We start from the raw sequence: 21,202 nt of genomic DNA, 5'->3' as shown, positions 1-21,202 counted from the left end.
CCATAGAAGTAGAAGAAGAAATTGGACCGCTCAAGTGGATCAATTTCCCTAAGTCGGTGAACATTGTTGGTCATTGCCTTTCAAAATGTCGACTGCATGTCGACTGCATGGCTACATGTCGACTGCATGAACTTTACAAAAAAACATGTAATCAAAGGTCCTGCAGTTTTTTTATGAAGTCACCTTCAAGTTGCTGCAGTTGCTTCTCACTGGCTGCACCATGCAGCCATCAGCCTGGCAAGTGGGAGGCACTATTTGTCAACCAATCATTAGGGTGTTTTTAAATGGTGAATCCCAAACCTGCCCCTCACCCCTGCCAACTAGCAGGGCTCCAGGTCGTCACGTGTTGCTGACGAAACTCTGAGGGTGACTTCCAGAGAGTGGTGAGGGGATCAATAAACCCATCGGGTGTGTTAGAGCAGTAAGGCTTTAACGCAGCCGACTGTAGACGAAAGTCAACGAGTGAAGTCGGAGGAGGGGCACGGTTTGCCTACAGCAAGAGAGAGACTATAAGGACACTGCTGACCTGCAAAATGACTATCCAAAATCTAAAACTGACCCTTAACTTTAACCTACACTAAATCCTTAACTACTTTGGTCCCAGGGATTATTTTAACTGGCTAAATCCTGTGTAACACCTAGTAATTACTTTGTATTTATGTAGATATTTAATGTCCTCTGTGATGTACTAGTGTGTTTATCTTCCCACTTGGATTGCACTTCCAAAAGCTTTAAAATTAGGGCCAAGTTGAGACCCAGACCCGAACCCTAACCTCATTTTTACCAATTCAGAAATGAAATGTAGATTTGCAGGTCAGGAGTGTCCATATAGCCTTTTCCCTACAACAAGGCTCCTAGCAACATGACAGTGTTGCCATTGTTTATAAAAATGTTTAATTGTTTGTAATGTCAAAAATAAACATGGAATAAGCAGCTACAGCGACTTGGAGGCGCTTGCATAAAAAACTGCATGACCTTTGATCACATGGGTTTTGCAAAGTTCATGCAGTTGACATGTTGATGCAAGGCAGGTTTGCAACACACTTTGAAAGGCATGACCACAGACAGAATTGATCAGCTCAAACTCCTCCATATAAAGAATAATGGGCCCGTTCGAGCTGATCACTTTTGTCATGTCGGTCACCGGCTTTCAAAGTCTATTACATTACTGGGGAAAAAATTGTCGGACTTGCACCTTCATGTCCACTGCATGAACATAAATCATGTGATCAAAGGTCATGACATTTTGACTGCAGTCGACTGTTTTGTTTCTGCAGTTGCTCTTCACCAACTTCATCCTGCAGCCACCAACTGCATTGTGGGAGGCTCTAATTGTCAACCAATCACTATTGTCTTTTTGTTTGACCTACAAAGACGTTACTGAAACAGGAACCAACTTTGCTGCAATTCATGTATACAGTGGATATGTACAAATTCATGTGATATTTGGGACTGTCACTAATTGATTGAACAATGTACACACATTTGATTTCAGTTTGTGCTTGCGTGATATGGAGGTTGGAGGCATGTTTATTTTGACATTATAAAGAAAAACTTTGATAAACAATGACCCCGCCATGTTGATCTGAGTCTTGCTGTTGGAAAACCACATTGGTGTCCGACCATTCGGCTGACACCAAATGCACCTCCCCCCGACTTTACTCCAAGTTATTCTACTGTCGTGGCTTCACTCAAACGAGCACAATAGACAAAGTTGTGCCAGGGGTTCGTTCAGTTCGATTGAATGTCTGCTACGTTACGTCATGGTTTGTACTGAACCGCACGTTTCCTCAGAACGTCCTTCAACGTTCTTGAACAGACTTTGAGGTACGTTTGGTGGGTATAGTTTTAAAGCAGTGAGTGACGTTTTTAAAGTGCCGGTCCCCAACCCACCATCTCTCCGTTTTTGAACTGGTCGTTCAGAACCGCACCATGTCCTTTTAATTGAACGTTGCAGTACGTTTTTTCTAACTGAACGCATCCCTGTTGTTCATGCGAATCTTCCCTCTCATTGGCTAGAATGTCTGCCAAGGCGGAAGCCAGTCGGGATGAGGCGTTGTTGTTAGAGCTTTCTCGAGTCAAACAGTCTCAGCATAGAATTGAACAATAATAAAACAAATCAGAAGTCTGATCCTTGAAGTTTAAGTGTTTAATATGGATACGAAGGAAGAGCCTGTTGGACAACGGTAAGACATTTATAAATTAGTTATACATGTGCGTTTTCGGTTTCAATTAAACATCGTCGACATATCACAAGTGTTCTCATAGCCTATTGTCTGCCGACTCAAATAACTTGGACATGCGCACGAATGTACAGATACGAGATATCAAAAAGTAAAATCAATTTCTTTTCAATTTTTTCCCCAAGTCTTCTCCCAGGGGCGTCATGCACCCAAATTCGAGGGGGCACAAAGTATGTGCATTTTCAAACACCTGAAACGGCTTTTTCCTGCAATCTAGGGCCCAAAATCTTGCTTGCCTTTCTGAAGTCTACGAACCTTGCCAGCAGGCATGTGTAGCACATGGGGATGTGTGAAACGTATTCCTCAGCCACTTCAGACTTTAGCTAGTTTTTCATGTGGCGCTGACTGGTAAGATGTTTCAGGGTGGCGGTCATGTGTGCTAGCAAGGCAGAGGTCCAGAGTTTGCGCCAGGTATGCTCCAACTCGGGATGAAGTGGTACTAGCTAAGCAAGCAACGTGACATCCTTTACACATGCCAGCTAAGATAATTGGACAAGCTAGCTACTCTAACTTGATTGATAGCCTGAAATGGCTTCTTGGTACCAAGTTATGAGGTTGGGATATTGGAAACCTATCTGGGCTAGCTTAACCCAACTTGATCAAATTGTGGCTAGTAGTATTACAGAGAAATATATATAATTTTTTTTTTACAGGACAAATCTGAGGGGGCACTTACCCCTGTGCCCCCTATGGGCATGACGCCTCTGTGTCTCTGCATTTAGATCTTGGCAGTGGAAATTGTGCAACAACTATTAGACAACCTTATTTAAGTATATATTTTACTACATAGTTTTGGTTGAGAGATTCTATATAGTTTAGGATAGGATTGAGCCTACCCAATTCACACATCTCAATATCATCAACTCATTTTGAGGCGGATTACATTTAGAGCCTAGTAAACCTGTAAAGTGTGGGGTTGAAGACGTCATTGACCTTATTCCAGGGGGGTAGAGAGGATAGGGTGGCTTATTCTTAATGTTTGTCCATAGGCTACCAGAGTGAAGACAGACATTTTTCGGAATAAACGTGGTGAGTGAAAAACTTAATGAAATAGCCCACTCCCTACCCGGTATCTTATTCTGCCGCTATACAACTTTGTATGTGTTGTTTGTTGGCAACCTTGTTATTTACGTTTTTGGAACAGATTCCTGTTGGACCGTTCCACAAATTATACCCACCCGAGAGTACATGTTCCATTGGTTTTCATTCATGTTTCCCAGGTCAAATTGACACTGCCTACAGTCAGTCTTGCCGTTAGGACTCCAATTGCCATGGGTCACTTCACGTAGCCTACCAAAATGCCGGGCGGGGTAAATGCTCTGACGCTGCCCAAATGCTCTATCTAAATATTGATACGCCTCGCTTTCGATCTACGGTTTTGGAACCCTTTGGAGCCTACATTTTATATCGACGATAAATGATTTTCAAAAAGTAAAAGGTTAAAGAGAGGCCTAGTTCAGTCAATCTATATTTGGGTCGATTTACCTTAACCTTGAGATGTCTAAACTGAAGACCCACGGTGACAATATATTCTTAGGAAACTTAAGCTTGCAGTGCAGCATTGCTAACATCGGGTTGGCTGTTTACATTCATGACATTTGACGATGCGGACTGTGGCAGAAGTAATAAATAGATTGTTGTGGATTCTGTCACCAGGGACCTTGAGACACAACTCAAGTTCAGGGTAATTAGACCCAAATATAGATTTTGACTAAACTATGCCTGAACAACACATTTTATAGGGCTCTATCCTGTTCCTGTGGAGGGCTAAAACAGTCACACACACTTTTTTCCCCACAGTGTTGAAGTCGTCAGGCAAGCTCAGTGGGTCAATATTTCATTCCAGTGATTCCCCAACATCTTGTCAACATGTGCACCAAAAAATGGAGCAGATATCTCATACCAATCTGTCTGTATACATGTTTATCCTTAACAAGGCCCAGGTGTCCTTTAGGTGTCAAAAATCTCTCAAATGTCAACTTGTGTAAAATATTTCCATTAATTCCTGTAATTTATGACAGTATTTGTATGGCCAAAATGGCATTCGTTGATATATACAATCATTTTTTCATGTTGTCTTGAGTGTTTGAGTTTAGGTCAATGTATGGTCAAAAACCTCTCCAAATACAATTATGTTTTTAGACATATTCACAAAATATCTTGCACTCTCTTTTGTAAAATCGGTGATACTATCAAGAGCAGTGTGTGGTTTCCTTTTTCCTTCATAATTTCAAAAGCCAACAGTCTGGCTGAGAGGCTCCAGCTCACTCAAATACCCCTCCCCCACTCTAGCATACCAGCCACTGAGCTATGAAGATCCCAGGAGCAGAAAAGGAGCTGACTCCATTGAACTGACCAATCAGCAGTCAGGGGGCTTGGCAGGCAGTGCACTCTAACCCCTTAAACACAACAACTGTTACTTCAAAAGCAACTAGTGTATTATGGGACAGTATGGGTAAGCTGCAGTATTGCTGTGAGATAGGAGTGTGACGTCTTTGCCTATTTAATCTCAGAGTCTATACAAGACAGGAGATAGAAGCACAATCCTCTATTGACAAACAAAATATTATTTTGCATAGTGTGGGCTGTAGCATTTACTTTTAAATTGTTTGAATAATTGAGTAACAATCAATCATGCACAATGCGCGGCCAGTGTTGGAGAAATGCAGAAAACCGCTCATCTGTAGCCCAAACCGTTCAAAACTAAAGACTGGGGCTGTAAATGAAGCTGCTTCACATACACCTAAAATAACTTTGCGGGACTGGGGTTGGATTCAGGACCAGTTCTTGCGGGAGCAGGTGGGAGTCGGACAAGAAGTCAGCGGGAGCGGGTGGACGCGGTATGAAAAGCAGCCTGAGCGGGATATAGAAATCAGTCCCGTACTGTACTGTATTATCTACTGTGGTGTACTTTGATGTCCAAACTTGTGAAACATAGACTTCTATGATTGGTTCAGATTTTGTCTGGACCAACCAAATTTGGTCTTGCTTGGTAACAGAGCTCATTAAAATAATAGCCAGTATGTAGAATAATACCCAAAATGCAAAGGAGGATATTGCATATTTCTATCGTTTTGTGTACCTATTTAGGATACATCATGAAGAGAATGACATTCATATACATAATTATGCATTTCTGTGTTGTACAGATCAGGGACCCATGAGGAAATTACATTACCGTATTTCTGTTACCAGGTGTAAATCCACGTTACTTACTGTAGTTCTGCACATACCGTTTGAATCTTTTTGAAAAACGTGGTCACATAAAAAAACGGAGGGAGATTTTATCAAAATTCTGTTACCAAACTTTGTATCTGCACAGTTGTTCCAGTAATGTTTTTTGTTGTTGTAACATTTTCAATGTAAATTGTTAAAGGTAGTCTTGTGCGTAGAGTTGTATGGTTTGTTAAACTTTGAAATCAATGTTTTTTTGGCATACATTTTAAGTGAAAAATCAAAATTCTGTTACCATGGAAGTGCCCTTATGTTGCCTGTTACTTAGGCTAATACTTTGAGATCACATATCTGACCATATTAAAATCAAACCGAGCACATTCTGTCACACCCTGGCCAATGACGAAACTCATTACTCTCACTTCATATTACCACAGCTGGTAAGGATCAATTACAGTTATTAAATAATCAATTACATTTTCTTTGGATAAACACAGATTGTGAGATGCTAAGGGACTGGGAGAACTCCTGAACCGTTTCACCCAGCCTGCAGTCATACATGGAGATACACATTGCTTCTGTTTAAACTTCCTGTGAAAAGCCAGGGGGAAAGAAGTGAGGGCACAATCTCAGAAGCTCTCTGAGACTATAGAGGACAGAGGGACAATGGAGGACACGAGGGGGGGGTCTGTTGATTGGGGTCAGATGCCATAAACGGGTTAACAGAGCCTGCCTGTATCCCCGTGGTGCGAAGGAGGAAGCTAAGGGGAGGGAGGTAAAAGGAGATTAAGGGCTGTGGTTCAGGGAGGATCGTTTCCCTGCCCCCTCACAGACACAGTGTGAGACTCGGAGAACACTTCAACTACACAAAGAGAAAACAATTTAGGAAATACATTTTTGTTCCATCTGTTTGTATGTGTGAGTTTGAATATTTGCCTATTTGCTTGTTCGGTTATGGAGGTGTGATAGAGTAAAGAGAGGATCAGAGACGTTTGATGAAGAAGAGTAATAAACAATGTTGTAATTTTGTTTGTCTGAGAAGGAAGTGAATATTACACTGTAGATAGTAAGTGGATGTTAATTATCTGGTTTGACTTTGTGTACACAATGACTGACTTCACAGAAAAAGTATATTGAAATGTGTGTTGAAAGGGTTTTGGGCGTTTTGTGATTTGTTAGAATTTCGCACATCGGAAAATTGGATTACATTTGTGAACGCAAGAAATCACAAAGGATTTATCTTCATGAACGAACACCTCCTCAGTATGCCTTGCTCCTACACCGCCTTGGTCTGTTCTACTTCTCTTCCTGATTCATCACTTCCTCACCACTCTTTTTTTTCTGTCCAGGTCGAGTACGGTTCAGCGGAAGGTGCGTTCCCGGGATGCGGCGCGCTGCAGGCGGAGTCTGGAGACGGAGCTGTTCTACGAGCTGGCCCATACCCTGCCCCTCCCCCGCAGAGTCTCCGCCGACCTGGACAAGGCCGCCATCATGAGGGTGACGCTCAGCTTCCTTCGCATGCACCACCTCCGCTCAGGTGGGCTCCCATTGGCCAGTCATGTCCGTGTCCTGTGAATGGTTGAGAGCCTACTTTCTGTACTACTTTCCAAGTAATAACCAACTCCCAAGATGGTGGTAGTCTAGACCCTTGAGTCGAAAAGGTGGTGACATGACGTAGGACGCGTGTATTTTCTAATGACGTGGGTTTTATGTCGTAGCAGGGGATACGAGTGAGGAGCGCGTCACAGATGGGGACGAGGACACGATGGATGGGTTCTACCCCCGGGCGTTGGCAGGCTTCATCATGGTGATGACAGAGGAGGGGGATATGATTTACCTGGGTGACAGCGTCGACAAACACCTGGGCATCCAACAGGTACATACAGCCGCACATGGTCTTGGTAACATCAGGGTCATGGGTTTGATTCCCACTGGGGCGATCCATATGAAAATGGATGCACTCGCTGTTGTAAGTCTCCTTGGATAAAAAGCATCTGCTTAATGGCATATAGTAGTACTATAGTAATATACAGTTCCACTGCTGTTGTGTGATTTTGTTTACAGTCAGTCTGTATCCACGAAGCTCTAATTGAGTATAGTCAAGTAGAATGAATCCGTTATAGACTTACTAGAATGTCGACTGCAGACTCGATACAAAAAGTGGATTCTCCCACTTAACGCATGGCAACGAGTAATGTTAATAATATTCAGTTATTAATGCATGTTTTACAACGTTTTTATTCATGGCCTTTGATGAACAATTTGGTTGTCCAATTGGTTAGTTTTATGTTGCATAATTGATTGGTTTTTCAGTGTCTGACGTGAGTTAAACCACACGTGATATGTGTTCTTTATACATGCTTCCTTTTCTTCCTTCAAAACAGGCTGTGGTCTCTGAGAGCCCTCAAGTTCTACAGAAAAAAACAAGTCATCTCTCCCCCCCCTTTCTTAGCTTATCTTTCTTTTTATTATTTGACATGCAGGCTTGTAGTACAATCATAGCCATTACAAATAATCATCCCACAATAGTGAAATGGGAGCTAAAAGTTTATGGTCCCCTAGATTACCCTGCGGAACAAATTTAAAAGTCTGGTTGGTTGGATTACCAAGAAAATGCAGACATCATGTTTGTAGAAGTTAGCAAATAGATGCAAACTACGAAGCACCAGGTGTGATATTCTCGGATTTGCAGTGCAGCTTTTCCTAATCTGCAGTTCATGGAAAAGGCGCCTGTGTGGCATTGTATTGACATGGTTGTATTATTGTTGTTGTCCAGCTGGAGATGCTGGGCCAGAGTGTGTATGACTTTGTCCACCCATGTGACCAAGAGGAGCTACGGGATCTCCTGGTGCCTAGGCCAGGTGAGACAAACTACCCTTTGTGTGTGTGTGTGTTCATCATGCATGCTCACACAGAGCTATAGGCCTAAAGCCTGGGACCTATTCTCTCCATCCCAGGTGTATTCAAGAAGAAACCAGTGCAGCAACACACAGAGATGACCTTCTTTCTCAGGATGAAGAGCACTCTGACTGTTAGAGGGCGCACTGTCAACATAAAGTCTGCCACCTGGAAGGTACGCCCCCACACACACACACACACAGCTGAGCCCTAATGAGCCACCAACACCCCAAGCCCCGTACACCTGCGTATTCCACACCTACATAGGGCGTTAGGCTTTGGCTGTATACCGGGGTATTTTGAAATATTCAATATCATCAATACCGTTAACTATTTGTAGCTTGTTTTTTCATAAATGTGAATATTTGTTTTTAAATAAATACCTGCAGTCAACTTGTGCACTAATAAGTTAATAGATAAAGCAGATCGCGTCCTTCATTTTGCACGTTTCGTTATTTTTTTCATTAAGAAGTCGTTCCCCAAAGCAGTTGATTGAGCCAGTCACATGGTATGTTGGTTTACAAAGAGCACACTGAGCAAATGGAAGCTTTGTGACATGACGTGAATATTGATCTTCACACTTGAAATTCACACTTGAAATGCACAACTAATGCTTGCTAGCAAAATGTCTTATAACTATACATTTGACTATCTAAGATGTGCCATATCAATTCTCTTCAGCTCTGCATTTGGTTTGCTAACTTCCTCTCTAGCTAAGTTGCTAGCTTTCAAGATTTACAGCAGAGACGATCAATCCTCTCCTTGATCAAGATCCCCGTTGTCTAATATTTATTTTGTGCATGCAGAAAAATAGTAGCCTTTTGAGTATAACTCTATGAGCTGGGCTGTCTGTTCTTGCGATTCGTTTATGTCCGATTGCGCTTGGAGAGAGAGCGCCAGGCGCAATGGAGAGAGAGCGCATACAAGGGGCTGCTATAACGGTAATACCATGTACCCCGCTATGGTACAGGATTGGTATGAAGGGAAAGGTACAACTTACTAGGTATCCCCAACTGAAATGCGTCTTCCGCATTCAACCCAACCCCTCTGAATCAGAAGGTCTGGATATGGCCAACCCTATTCGGGCCGTCTTTCACCATTCAGTGAGATTCATATGTTGCTGTTACCAGTGGCGTTGCTAAGACATTAGCGAAACATCCGAGCTATAAACATGAGATGTGTTTTGGATTCAGAAGGCCAGGACACTTAATCCAGCTGAAAGGTTAGGTAGGACAGTCTGGCTGGCCTAGATATCAGGGATCTGTCTCCATTCTAATGATGAGACGTGGGGATTAACCATATCTCTCTGGTTTATGAGTCTGGTTCTTTACTTAATCCAGCCTGCCACCCTGCCTTACTTTCTTTCCTATTGGATCGACTATCATTGGTAGTATAGATGGTGTCCCCTCACCTTCATTTCTCTCATTTCTGCTTGGCTCAGTGTCCAGCATCGAGAGGTTGATCCAGGGGATTACAGCTTTATTTTTGTGAAATTTATGTAGTTTTTGGGGAGTGCTTTTTTTGGACCTTTTAAAAATACTATTTTCCCTAACCTTAACCCCTAAACCTAACCTTAACTTAAAACTCTAAAACCTAACCCTTAAACTTTAAATATAATTTTAACAAATTCCGGACAAGAAAAAAGTGTTTTCCTACCTTGTCAGGACGTTTGGGTGAATTGTTAGAACATTGGGGTCCTGATAAGGTCGTAAAACAAGTGCGCACACACACACAGGGCAGGGGTCCATCAGTGACCATGACTGTCAGAAAGCCTTGGCCCGGTTATACTCTGGATTCCAGTAGAGGTGTGTGAACAGTGTTGACTCAGCATTTGTGTTATTGAAATTAGTCTGTGTTCTCGCTCTTGGCCGTGTTACAAGGGCATCACATCCCATTTGTATACTGCTGTTCCAGTATACTGCTGTTCCTCTCCATCTCTGGTTATTTGGTCTGCTCCAGAGCTCTGGTCTGAAGTACTGCACTATATAGGGAATAGAGCTCTGGTCTAAAGTAGTCCACTATATAGGGAATAGAGCTCTGGTCTGAAATAGTCCACTATATAGGGAATAGAGCTCTGGTCTGAAATAGTGCACTATATAGGGAATAGAGCTCTGGTCTGAAGTAGTGCACTATATAGGGAATAGAGCTCTGGTCTGAAGTAGTGCACTATATAGGGAATAGAGCTCTGGTCTGAAGTAGTGCACTATATAGGGAATAGAGCTCTGGTCTGAAGTAGTGCACTATATAGGGAATAGAGCTCTGGTCTGAAGTAGTGCACTATATAGGGAATAGAGCTCTGGTCTGAAGTAGTGCACTATATAGGGAATAGAGCTCTGGTCTGAAGTAGTGCACTATATAGGGAATAGAGCTCTGGTCTGAAGTAGTGCACTATATAGGGAATAGAGCTCTGGTCTGAAGTAGTGCACTATATAGGGAATAGAGCTCTGGTCTGAAGTAGTGCACTATATAGGGAACAGAGCTCTGGTCTGAAGTAGTGCACTATATAGGGAACAGAGCTCTGGTCTGAAGTAGTGCACTATATAGGGAATAGAGCTCTGGTCTGAAGTAGTGCACTATATAGGGAATAGAGCTCTGGTCTGAAGAAGTGCACTATATAGGGAATAGAGCTCTGGTCTGAAGTAGTGCACTATATATAGGGATATGCTGCCATTTGGGACGGAGCGTTCCTCTTGTATAGAATAATCCTTACATTCCTTTATTTTCTTCTAACACGCCATGTCAAGTCCCACTGTGAATGTTGCTTAACATAGTTATGTCTGCCCTGAATTGTCTCTGCAACAGGAATGGGCAACTAGCGGGCAGCCCGTGGCACAGCCCCCATTTTTTAAAGGCCCTCGTATCAATTTCCATACAACAAAAAAGCGAGCCAATGCGGCCCCTCATGATGAGTTGTGATTTTTTTGGTGCCCCCCACCCCCATCAAAGTTGCCCATCCCTGCTCGACAACATTCACATTGGGACTTATTGGTTCTGTTGCTCATGCATGTGCCCTGTTATGTAAATATGGATAGTCATGGTTATCAAACTAACCTTCCTGCACTCTGTGGCCCCCAGGTGCTGCACTGTACAGGCCACATGCGTGTGTGCTGCAGTGACGAGGACTCGTCACCTCCTGCAGGCAGCTTCATGACGGTGCTGTGTGAGCCCATCCCCCACCCGTCCAGTGTGGAGTTCCCTCTGGACCGCAGTACCTTCCTCACTCGACACAGCATGGACCTGCGCTTCACACACTGCGAGGGCAGGTGAGGCTGAGCAGACACACACACACACAGGGTGAATTCATTACGCCAATTCTGTTGCAAAACGTTTAGTCTGTTGAAAAACCTTTTGCAACAGAAACCATTTAATCCAAACACTCTTCAACGTGACGTATAAGCTGTTTCATTCTTAAATGGAAGTAGTTCATTTAAATGTGCTAGTTTCCACAAGTTGCCGTTCCAATATGACAAGTCTGAAGTATTGGGCACAAGCTGCACATCTATAAATGATCAATTCTTCCATGCTCTAAAGCAGGGTTTCCCAACCACCCTCCCGGGGGCACCTTTTGGTTTTTGCCCGAGCACTATACAGCTGATACAAATAACCAAGTCATCATCAAGCTTTGATTATTTGAATCAGCTGTGTAGTGTTAGGGGCAAAACACTAAAACGTGCACCCAGGGGGGGGGGGGCCCAGGACCGAGTTTGGAGAAACCCTGGGGCTCCATCCAAATCTTTCCAGAAAGAGACACGACTGAACAACAATTTTCATTTGAGAACAAAACGTAACTCAACAGCATTTGAAGTAAACAGTTTCGGTTGCAAAACGTTTTGCAATAGATTTGGCCGTAATGGATACACCCATGATTAAACGAGACTGAACGCTACACTCACTTTTAGGCTAATACACACATGCATAGCAACAGAAACCTCGCACACAAACACACACCCACATACACACTCTGTAAAGGGGATTGTGAAATGAATAAAAGCAGGGGTTGGAAACGGTTCATGGAAAACAGTGAACTAATTAGAGGGAAGGAAACAGAACCGGAAACGAAAGTGATCTCTAGGGTTTCGAAAGATAAAAGTTATTTTAAAATCATGAGAAACGGGTAATAATATGAATTTATAGATTTTTTGTAAAAAAAAATTCAAAAATAATCACAATATCTATTATATAATTCTGTTATTCAGTGAAGTTCTGATGCTAGTAATAGCCTAAACACATTCCAAGTCATGCCATGATGTTCAGGACATCAAGCCACCTAAAAGTTCACCCCTCTGTCTCGATCTCTCCCTACCCGTTATATTTTGGTTCCAACCCCTGAATAAAAGAGAAGAGTAGTCGCGGTTATAGTCAATCATAAATCAATTCGGTTTCATACAAGTTTCAACGGGAGACAGCCTCCAGCATAGAAAAGGTCTGCCTGGCCTCCTCGGAGAAGGCCCTTATATCCACTATCAGCAGACAACTGTTCTGTCTTCAAGGTCACTAAATCTTCTGACTCCAACTAAGTAAGACCTTAGCCACTGTCGACACAGATTACCAGAAAGTATACCATCAGCACTTAAACAGGTCAAAGGTCTAAGAAGTAAAAGGATATCAGTAGTCAGTTACAACATAATTATAGACTAACAGAAGAAAACTACTTAGCCACACGTGGTCCCGTGTGGCTCAGTTGGTAGAGCATGGCGCTTGCAACGCATGGCGCTTGCAACGCCAGGTTCATTCCCCACGGGGGGACCAGGATGAATATGTATGAACTTTCCAATTTGTAAGTCGCTCTGGATAAGAGCGTCTGCTAAATGACTTAAATGTAATGTAAATGTACTTAACCAAACATGGAGTTAACATGGGGGTACATGGCTAATTCCGGTTTCACCTCCCAGGGGAATGCCTCGGTCCACGTCTCTCCGCTTATACAATTATATTTAGAACATATCATTAACAAATCAAGTACAGAAAATCGTGAATGAAATAATTCCCCACTACACACAAACAAACAGACCGCTGGAGATGGCCATCCCCATACCATGGGAACGGTTATAACCATTGTTTGTTGCCTACAATGTGGGGCTCATTACAATAACTCATAACTTAATCTGCTGGGGTAAATGAATCATTTTCCCTCTTGCAAAACTACCATACTGCATCATCGATGGGTTGTTGACTACAAGCTGACCTCTGACCCCCTCCTTCTGTATCCACTGTGTTGCCAGGGTGGCAGAGCTAGTGGGATACGAGCCAGAAGATCTGATTGGCAAATCTGCCTACGAATTCCATCATGCCCTGGACTCGGATCATGTGACCAAGAGCCTGCACATCCGTGAGTCTCTGAGCAGGGTGTGTGTGGATTGTAGGTGGAAGGGCCCATGCTAAAACATTGGTTTCACCGAGCTAGTCTCCTTTGTAACATTATCATGTGACATATAACAGTTCCGTGAGAGTCAGTGTAACACTTTAAGGCGTTATGCCGGTGAGTGACACATAGGTAAAATGACTCTGTGTGAGTACTGGGGACGACGTGTTGTTGTGACAGCTGTTGTCAGGCGGACTTGCTACTGCTCAGCCTTTCCTCCTGAGTGTCTGGGAAGCAGACTGAACAGTAAGGACAGGATTGGACAAATACAACTACTGCTAGACTGCGTGAATACATGGGGTGTTTCTCAATTTGCGTACTACTGTGAGAAGCGCTTACACTCCCCCTACTGTATTGCCTCACGCTGCACCTCCCATTCACTGAAACCTTCTTTCAGCCAGCAAAAATAGAGACGAGACCACACAGGCAAAAATGACCTAAAAGTATTGTTGTGCAAGGTAGATGTCAATTCTTTGTGGGTAGCTAGCTAACAATTGTTCGTGACTATCGGGCTAGCTAACAGTAGTGTCAAGTGCAGCGTCTGTTTGCTCCTCATTACACACCACGGACCAACAAATATTCTTTACATCAACAACATAGGAATCACTACAAACCTTATTGTATGACCTCTTATACACTATATTAGGCCCAGCCATTGGAACTTTGGTTTTCCTAGATATGTCTACTATATTGTGATCACTACATCCGGTGGATCTGGATACTGCTTTCAAGCACATTTCTGCAGCATTAGTAAAGATGTGATCAATACATGTTGATAATTTCATTCCTGTGCTGTTTGTAACTACCCTGGTAGGTTGACTGACAACCTGAACCAGGTTGCAGGCACTGGTTACAGTTTGAAGCTTTTTCTTGAGTGGGCAGCTTGATGAAAGCCAGTCCATATTTAAATCACCCAGAAAATATACCTCTGTTGATATCGCACACATTATCAAGCATTTTACACATATTATCCAGATACTGACTGTTAGCACTTGGTGGTCTATAGCAACTTCCCAGCAGAAGGGGCTTTAGGTGAGGCAGATTAACCTGTAGCCATATTACTAGTATTTATATTAACAGTATTTAACATGAGATCCTCTCTAATCTTTACAGGAATGTGGTTCTGAATATAAACAGCAACACCTCCACCATTGGCATTTCTATATTTTCTATAAAAGTTATAACCTTGTATTGCTACCACTATCGTCAAAGGTATTATCTAAGTGAGTTTCAGAGATAGTCAGAATATGAATGTCATCTGTTACTAGCAAATTATTGATTTCATAAACCTTGTTTCTTAAGCTATGTATGTTAACGTGGGCTATTTTGAGAACTTTTCTTTTGGAATGCTTACTTGTTTTCATTTGTTTACAGGGAAGCTCAGCAGATGTAGATATGTTCATGTTATTTATGTTAGTGCAGGGTGAGCTGCACACAGTGGACTTCCTCCTAGGGCACACCACCTCAGTGGTAACAGTATAAATCTGGTTCATAGGCACATGATTACTGTATACAATAGCTGTAGGATCAACAGAGGCATTCAGGGCAGTAAGAGGGACAGATTAGGTTACTTACATTGTGTCTACCGACGCCGCTGGTGTAATGTCCATTTGCTGAAGCATTATGACAACTCTGCGACACAATGGTAGGGATTAACTGAGCTGGGCTTGGGTCATTGATAAGTCATTGTCTCAACACAGCCTTATAATGCTGTGAAAGGATCCAGGAACCCAAACGATTTGGGTGGATCCCATCCTCCTTATAAAATGTGTTTGGTTTCCGAAAGGTATCGGAATTGTCAACAAAAGTTACACACATTGAGCTGCAATAATCACGTAGCCAGTTGTGAAGAGAAAGAATCCTGCTAAAGCGTTCAATACCGCGATTCAGAGAGGCCACAGGGCCAGATATGATCAGAGAGGCCACAGGGCCAGATATGATCAGAGAGGCCACAGGGCCAGATATGATCAGAGAGGCCACAGGGCCAGATATGATCAGAGAGGCCACAGGGCCAGATATGATCAGAGAGGCCACAGGGCCAGATATGATCAGAGAGGCCACAGGGCCAGATATGATCAGAGAGGCCACAGGGCCAGATATGATCAGAGAGGCCACAGGGCCAGATATGATGGGTCATCTATTAGTGTCTAGCAGAGAGTCAGTCAGCTCTTTTAAAATCCAGTTTCAACTGTTCAGAGCTGCCCTTCATAATGTCATTAAAACCCACATGGACACCTGACGTAGGACATTCGGGAGCAGCTTAGTAATGTCATTTACTCCACCTCCGGGAAAGGACATTGATTTATGAGCCCTGCTCGGCCTTTTAAGAGTGCTATAGTGAAGTGGTCAACTTGAAGTGTGCCTGTGGGTGTGTGCGCGTGTTTGTATGTGTACATTGATATGTCCACTGTCCCCACCCATCCCAGTTCTGTCTAAAGGCCAGGTGTGCACCAGCCAATACCGTTTCCTGGCTAAGAGTGGGGGCTTTGTGTGGGCAGAGACCCAGGCTACAGTCATCTACAACAACAAGACCTCCCAACCAGAGGCTGTGGTCTGTCTTAACTTTATCCTCAGGTAATGCCCCACCACCTCTACTCTCATCTCCTTTTTCATGACACATACGTTCACCCCTTTCCATTCTCCCTACCCTACATAATCTCTTTCTGTCTGTCTCTCTCTGCCTATCTATCCCTCTTTCTCTCTCCATCTCTCTCTCAGTGTGGTGGAGCAGGCAGATGTGGTGTTCTCAGTAGAGCAGACTGGCTGTGGGCTGAAGAGTGATCCTGTCTCTGAGGCCTCAGAGGAGACCTTGTGTGACAGTGACAACAGCAGCAGTGGAGAGCTCTTCCAACAGCTGAAGGAGAACCCAGAGGACGTCCTCCAACTGGCCCCTGTCTCAGGAGACCCCATCGTACCCGTCACAGGTCATCCTCACACTTTAATTCACACCTTAGTACTGTACCATCTTGTGGTTAGTGTCTCCCCTGAGGTTGGGAGTTTGATCCCCGGGTCGAGTACCAAAAGATTCTAGGGCCTGAGGCAGACCTGCGACAGACTAGTGTACTAGTAGATCAAGCTGCCTCACGTGGCAGCCTCCTGCCCTATGGGCCATTCTGGCTCAGACAGGGCTGGCTTACTACATATTCATTCACTGTCATAAGTGCTCAAAAGACTGTTTATGTTGTTTCTGCAGACTTTGCGGAGCTGTCGTTCAGCCTTCCATCAAGCCCTGACTCCGCCCCAGTTTTCCCACAGGACCTGTGCACCCCCGAGCTGTGGACGCTCCTCTCACCCATATTCGACAAGCCCACCTCATCACCAACACCAGCGCTGGTAAGAACTTTAGTTGATTCTTAAATGTCAGTGAGGATACAGTATCTCCTTAGAGTCTATAACATATGAACCCGGTGTGTTCTCACTGATGAGAAGTCCACTATATATCTGTCCTCGTCAGATCCCCATTGAGGAGCTGCCAATAGAGGATGAGGTGGAGAAGTTGTTTGCCGTCTGTCCAGAAGAGGTCGTGCAGAAGGAAGACCAGCCTGAGGTACATGCAGAACACAGCCGAACACTTAATGATGAGCATAGTTCTTTCCTATTTCTTCAATAAGTCAAACTATTTTGAGAGGGAAATTAGGAAGAGGGAGCCTATACCTGTGATTGAGCAGTCTGTCTCCTGTGCTGGCAGGACATGGAAGTGGTTGATCTGGACATGCTGGCTCCGTATATCTCCATGGATGATGATTTCCTGCTCAGCGTCCAGCTCCCTGAGCCCCCTGACAGCCCCTCCCCAGAGCCCCCCACTGCTACCAGGAAACGGTAAAAATCTACTCTACTGAACCACTGCTGTCTGGGTCACACCAGTGAGAGAGACGAGACGCCCGGTTGGATTGAGTGTTTGAGTGACAGACAGTAGTTTTGGAGTGACAGACAGTGGTGTTGGGTGTTTTGGAGTGACAGACGGTGGTGTTGGAGTGACAGACGGTGGTGTTGGAGTGACAGACGGTGGTGTTGGAGTGACAGACGGTGGTGTTGGAGTGACAGACGGTGGTGTTGGAGTGACAGACGGTGGTGTTGGAGTGACAGACGGTGGTGTTGGAGTGACAGACAGTGGTGTTGGAGTGACAGACAGTGGTGTTGGAGTGACAGACAGTGGTGTTGGAGTGACAGACAGTGGTGTTGGAGTGACAGACAGTGATGTTTGGTGTTTTGGAGTGACAGACAGTGGTGTTGGGTGTTTTGGAGTGAAAGTGTTCGCTGAATGTTAACGTTCCTAACTGTAACTTCTACAGGACCCATGAGCAGGATGAAGACATGCCCTCCCAGCTGATGAGTCAGGACAAGAGACTGAGACACTCGGTGTCTCCCATCGAGCAGGAACTGCTTCTCAGCTACACCCTACTGGTAAGGAAGGGGGTTTAGGGTTGGGTGAGGAAGGGGGTTTAGGGTTGGGTGAGGAAGGGGGTTTAGGGTTGGGTGAGGAAGGGGGTTTAGGGTGGGGTGAGGAAGGGGGTTTAGGGTGGGGTGAGGAAGGGGGTTTAGGGTTGGGTGAGGAAGGGGGTTTAGGGTGGGGTGAGGAGGGGGTTTAGGGTGGGGTGAGGAGGGGGTTTAGGGTTGGGTGAGGGTTGGGTGAGGAAGGGGGTTTAGGGTGGGGTGAGGAGGGGGGTTTAGGGTGGGGTGAGGAAGGGGGTTTAGGGTGGGGTGAGGAGGGGGGTTTAGGGTGGGGTGAGGAAGGGGGTTTAGGGTGGGGTGAGGAGGGGGTTTAGGGTTGGGTGAGGAAGGGGGTTTAGGGTGGGGTGAGGAGGGGGTTTAGGGTGGGGTGAGGAGGGGGGTTTAGGGTGGGGTGAGGAAGGGGGTTTAGGGTGGGGTGAGGAGGGGGGTTTAGGGTTGGGTGAGGAAGGGGGTTTAGGGTGGGGTGAGGAGGGGGTTTAGGGTGGGGTGAGGAAGGGGGTTTAGGGTTGGGTGAGGAAGGGGGTTTAAGGTGGGGTGAGGAGGGGGTTTAGGGTGGGGTGAGGAGGGGGTTTAGGGTGAGAGTTGGGGAGGGTGTATGAAATTACTTAATGAACAATGATGTGCTATTAAAGTTGAAACTGTGTGTGTGTTTCAGGACTGCCTGGAGGATATAGACAGCCCAGAGTTGGAGCCACGCAGGCGGAGTCAACTGCTGACGGACAGGGACCCCATCCTCGGGGAAGCCCAGGGACGATGTGACACCGCAGGTACAAACACACGGACATGCGTCATGGTACTACTGTATCTTAGGCAAATATTTAGGCTTCATGTGTGGCATTTGCATGCTATGTCATACTGTACCTACCAAATGCACTCTTGCTAATATCTACTGAAATAGGTGATGACCAATTCAACTCAGTTCTCCTCCTCTTCCCCTTCTCTCTCATGTTCTCCCCCAGCCTTGATGAGGGACCTCTTCTTGTGCCGCCCACCTGACCCCCTGACCTCCTCTCTGACTTGAGGAAGCAGCTGCCAATCATCCCCTGCCAGCTGCGGAGTTCTGAGATCATGGCGCCTCAACAGGATTCACACACTCCCCAACCAGGCGCGCGCATTCTCTCTGCCAGCGCCTCCAACTCAGACTTCGTCACGCTGGCCAGCTATGTCCACAACAACAACAGCCTACTATGGTTTTCTGCAAGGATGCTCTTCTCCCCACTCTTGTATGTCTCATGTTCTAGGGGGCAGATGGCAGTACTAGGTTTAGCCCCCCCTCCCCTCTCATTCAGGGTTGATAAAAGTGTTCTCAGTTCTTGCGAACACTTGTAGACTTTAGTCTAAACACTACACTTGACCCAATGGTGCTTCCGAGGTCAGAACAGACTCAAAAAACACGCGCACAAATCAAGCTTCAGACACACACGTCCAGTAAATCTGAGAGTGGTGTTTTAGGACACAGCGACGACCCTTCAGTTGGTCTACTGTTCTTCAGTACGGTATGTGGACCTTTGGGTTTATTATTATGATATTATTTTGTAACAGAAACGCACAACGGTTGTAAGATATTCCAATATTACCTCAGAACGATCGTCTATGGGTCATTTTTATAAGGAAGGATCAAATGAATTACTAACATCCTAAGCCATTGCTATTGACCAGTTGGATGCAGTACTCAGGCAGTTGTTGCCTCAACAGATGAGCTGTATGTCACGTACTCGACTGCCATCTCTTTCCAACCAAACAGACAAATTATTTCAGTGGCATCTTTTTACTTAGTATTTTATATACTTTACATGCTAGACTTTAGAAAGAAAAAAAACATGTATTAAATGAATGTTTTGTATGCTCGCTTATGGACTATTGTATAAACCGCAGTGTTTTCGTTGCTTTTATCATGTATTTCTAGGTGGTGCAAGATCTTGTCATATTCAAGCAGTAATTATTTCTTTTCGGAATATGGTTGCTGTTTTGCAAATTCAGTGGATAAAATATCTGATATACGCCTTTTGCGCATTCATTTCACGTACTGTAGAAATGATTACTTAACATCTTATCAATTACTCCCCCGTTGTTGTCTTTATTATGAATCTATTGTTTAAGAATACGAAAGAGATTGAAAGATAATTGGTTTGAAGCACACAGGATTTATTTTACCTGCATGATTAAATGATCCTATGGTGGCATTTGGTTCATCTCTATAGATTCATCAGAATGTGTTGTTTGTTCGCCCTGTATGATGAAAGAAGCAACATAGCCTTCTCACCTGTACGCTCTGTAGTGTAAACCTTGCCCTCCATATGTTTTTGGGGTGCCATTTGAGCTTTGGTTTTTTAAAGAATGTACTTTGCTTTTCATTACAAAATAATCTTCAATAGCAGGGTGGCATGGGGTTAAACCCCCCCCACTTTAGGTGACTCCAATAAAATGATTGAAGTACATTGATCTAATATTTTTTAATAAACTGATAATCTAATGAAGTTAGATCTATACACTTAAAAAAATATATATATACCAATAGGGAAAGAGAATTTCTCTCAAATAAAGTGGATTATTTATCCGTTTTTAATCAAGTAGTACAATTTATGGTGAGTATGTTTGGCAAAAAGTGTAATTATGCCCACCCACCTATTTCCCTTCAAAATGTGTTTACCTACGGATGGCACATATCAGTCTTACCCCAACCTACCCTATAATGATGTAGGTCTACCACCATTTGTAGTTATGTAATTTACATATAATACTTCTGTTTCTAAATTTGGCTTTTATCATAATTTTCATTTTCAAAGACTAGTGTTTGTCTGTTTTGCGTATTATTCACTGAATAGGATATAAATGCACTTTTTATTCAAGAGGATGTAATGTAAAGAAATACTGCCATCTTGTGGTGTTTATGGTAGATTCATATTTTCGTAGTGCAGGTTGCTGCCTGACTTCGGATTGCAGCATGTTTCTTTACTTGATATTTAATAATGCTCGTTTGTTTCCCCCAAAAAACCCAAGCTAATCTCGGAAACCCAGAACTAAAAAATCTCAGTTATGTTACATGCGTCTGTCCACGAGAGATTAGGTTACT

At 44.0% G+C, this 21,202-nt stretch overlaps 1 protein-coding gene across 4 annotated transcripts; it reads left to right on the top strand.

Moving 5' to 3' along the window:
- Positions 1-2,034: 2,034 nt before the first annotated feature.
- On the top strand, positions 2,035-20,567 carry LOC139549724 (hypoxia-inducible factor 1-alpha-like). 4 transcript variants are annotated; one of them, XM_071360431.1, is made up of 15 exons: positions 2,035-2,186; positions 6,767-6,954; positions 7,139-7,293; positions 8,194-8,278; positions 8,375-8,490; positions 11,391-11,578; positions 13,538-13,644; positions 16,104-16,251; positions 16,396-16,601; positions 16,871-17,010; positions 17,132-17,224; positions 17,366-17,496; positions 17,970-18,081; positions 18,785-18,896; positions 19,089-20,567. In XM_071360431.1, exons 1-15 carry the CDS (start codon positions 2,155-2,157, stop codon positions 19,148-19,150), a joined length of 1,875 nt encoding a protein of 624 aa, XP_071216532.1. In that variant the 5' UTR covers positions 2,035-2,154; the 3' UTR covers positions 19,151-20,567. The 4 variants fall into 4 exon arrangements, with proteins under 4 accessions (XP_071216532.1, XP_071216531.1, XP_071216530.1 ...); XM_071360430.1 differs by having other exon boundaries at positions 7,136-7,293; XM_071360429.1 differs by lacking the exon at positions 2,035-2,186 and adding an exon at positions 4,785-5,083.
- Positions 20,568-21,202: the final 635 nt, after the last annotated feature.

The sequence above is a fragment of the Salvelinus alpinus genome, chromosome 22 (genome assembly GCF_045679555.1).
Source record: "Salvelinus alpinus chromosome 22, SLU_Salpinus.1, whole genome shotgun sequence".
NCBI lineage: Eukaryota > Metazoa > Chordata > Actinopteri > Salmoniformes > Salmonidae > Salvelinus > Salvelinus alpinus.
Note: the sequence above shows the minus strand (reverse complement) of the source record. Positions and strands in the feature narration are given on the sequence as shown.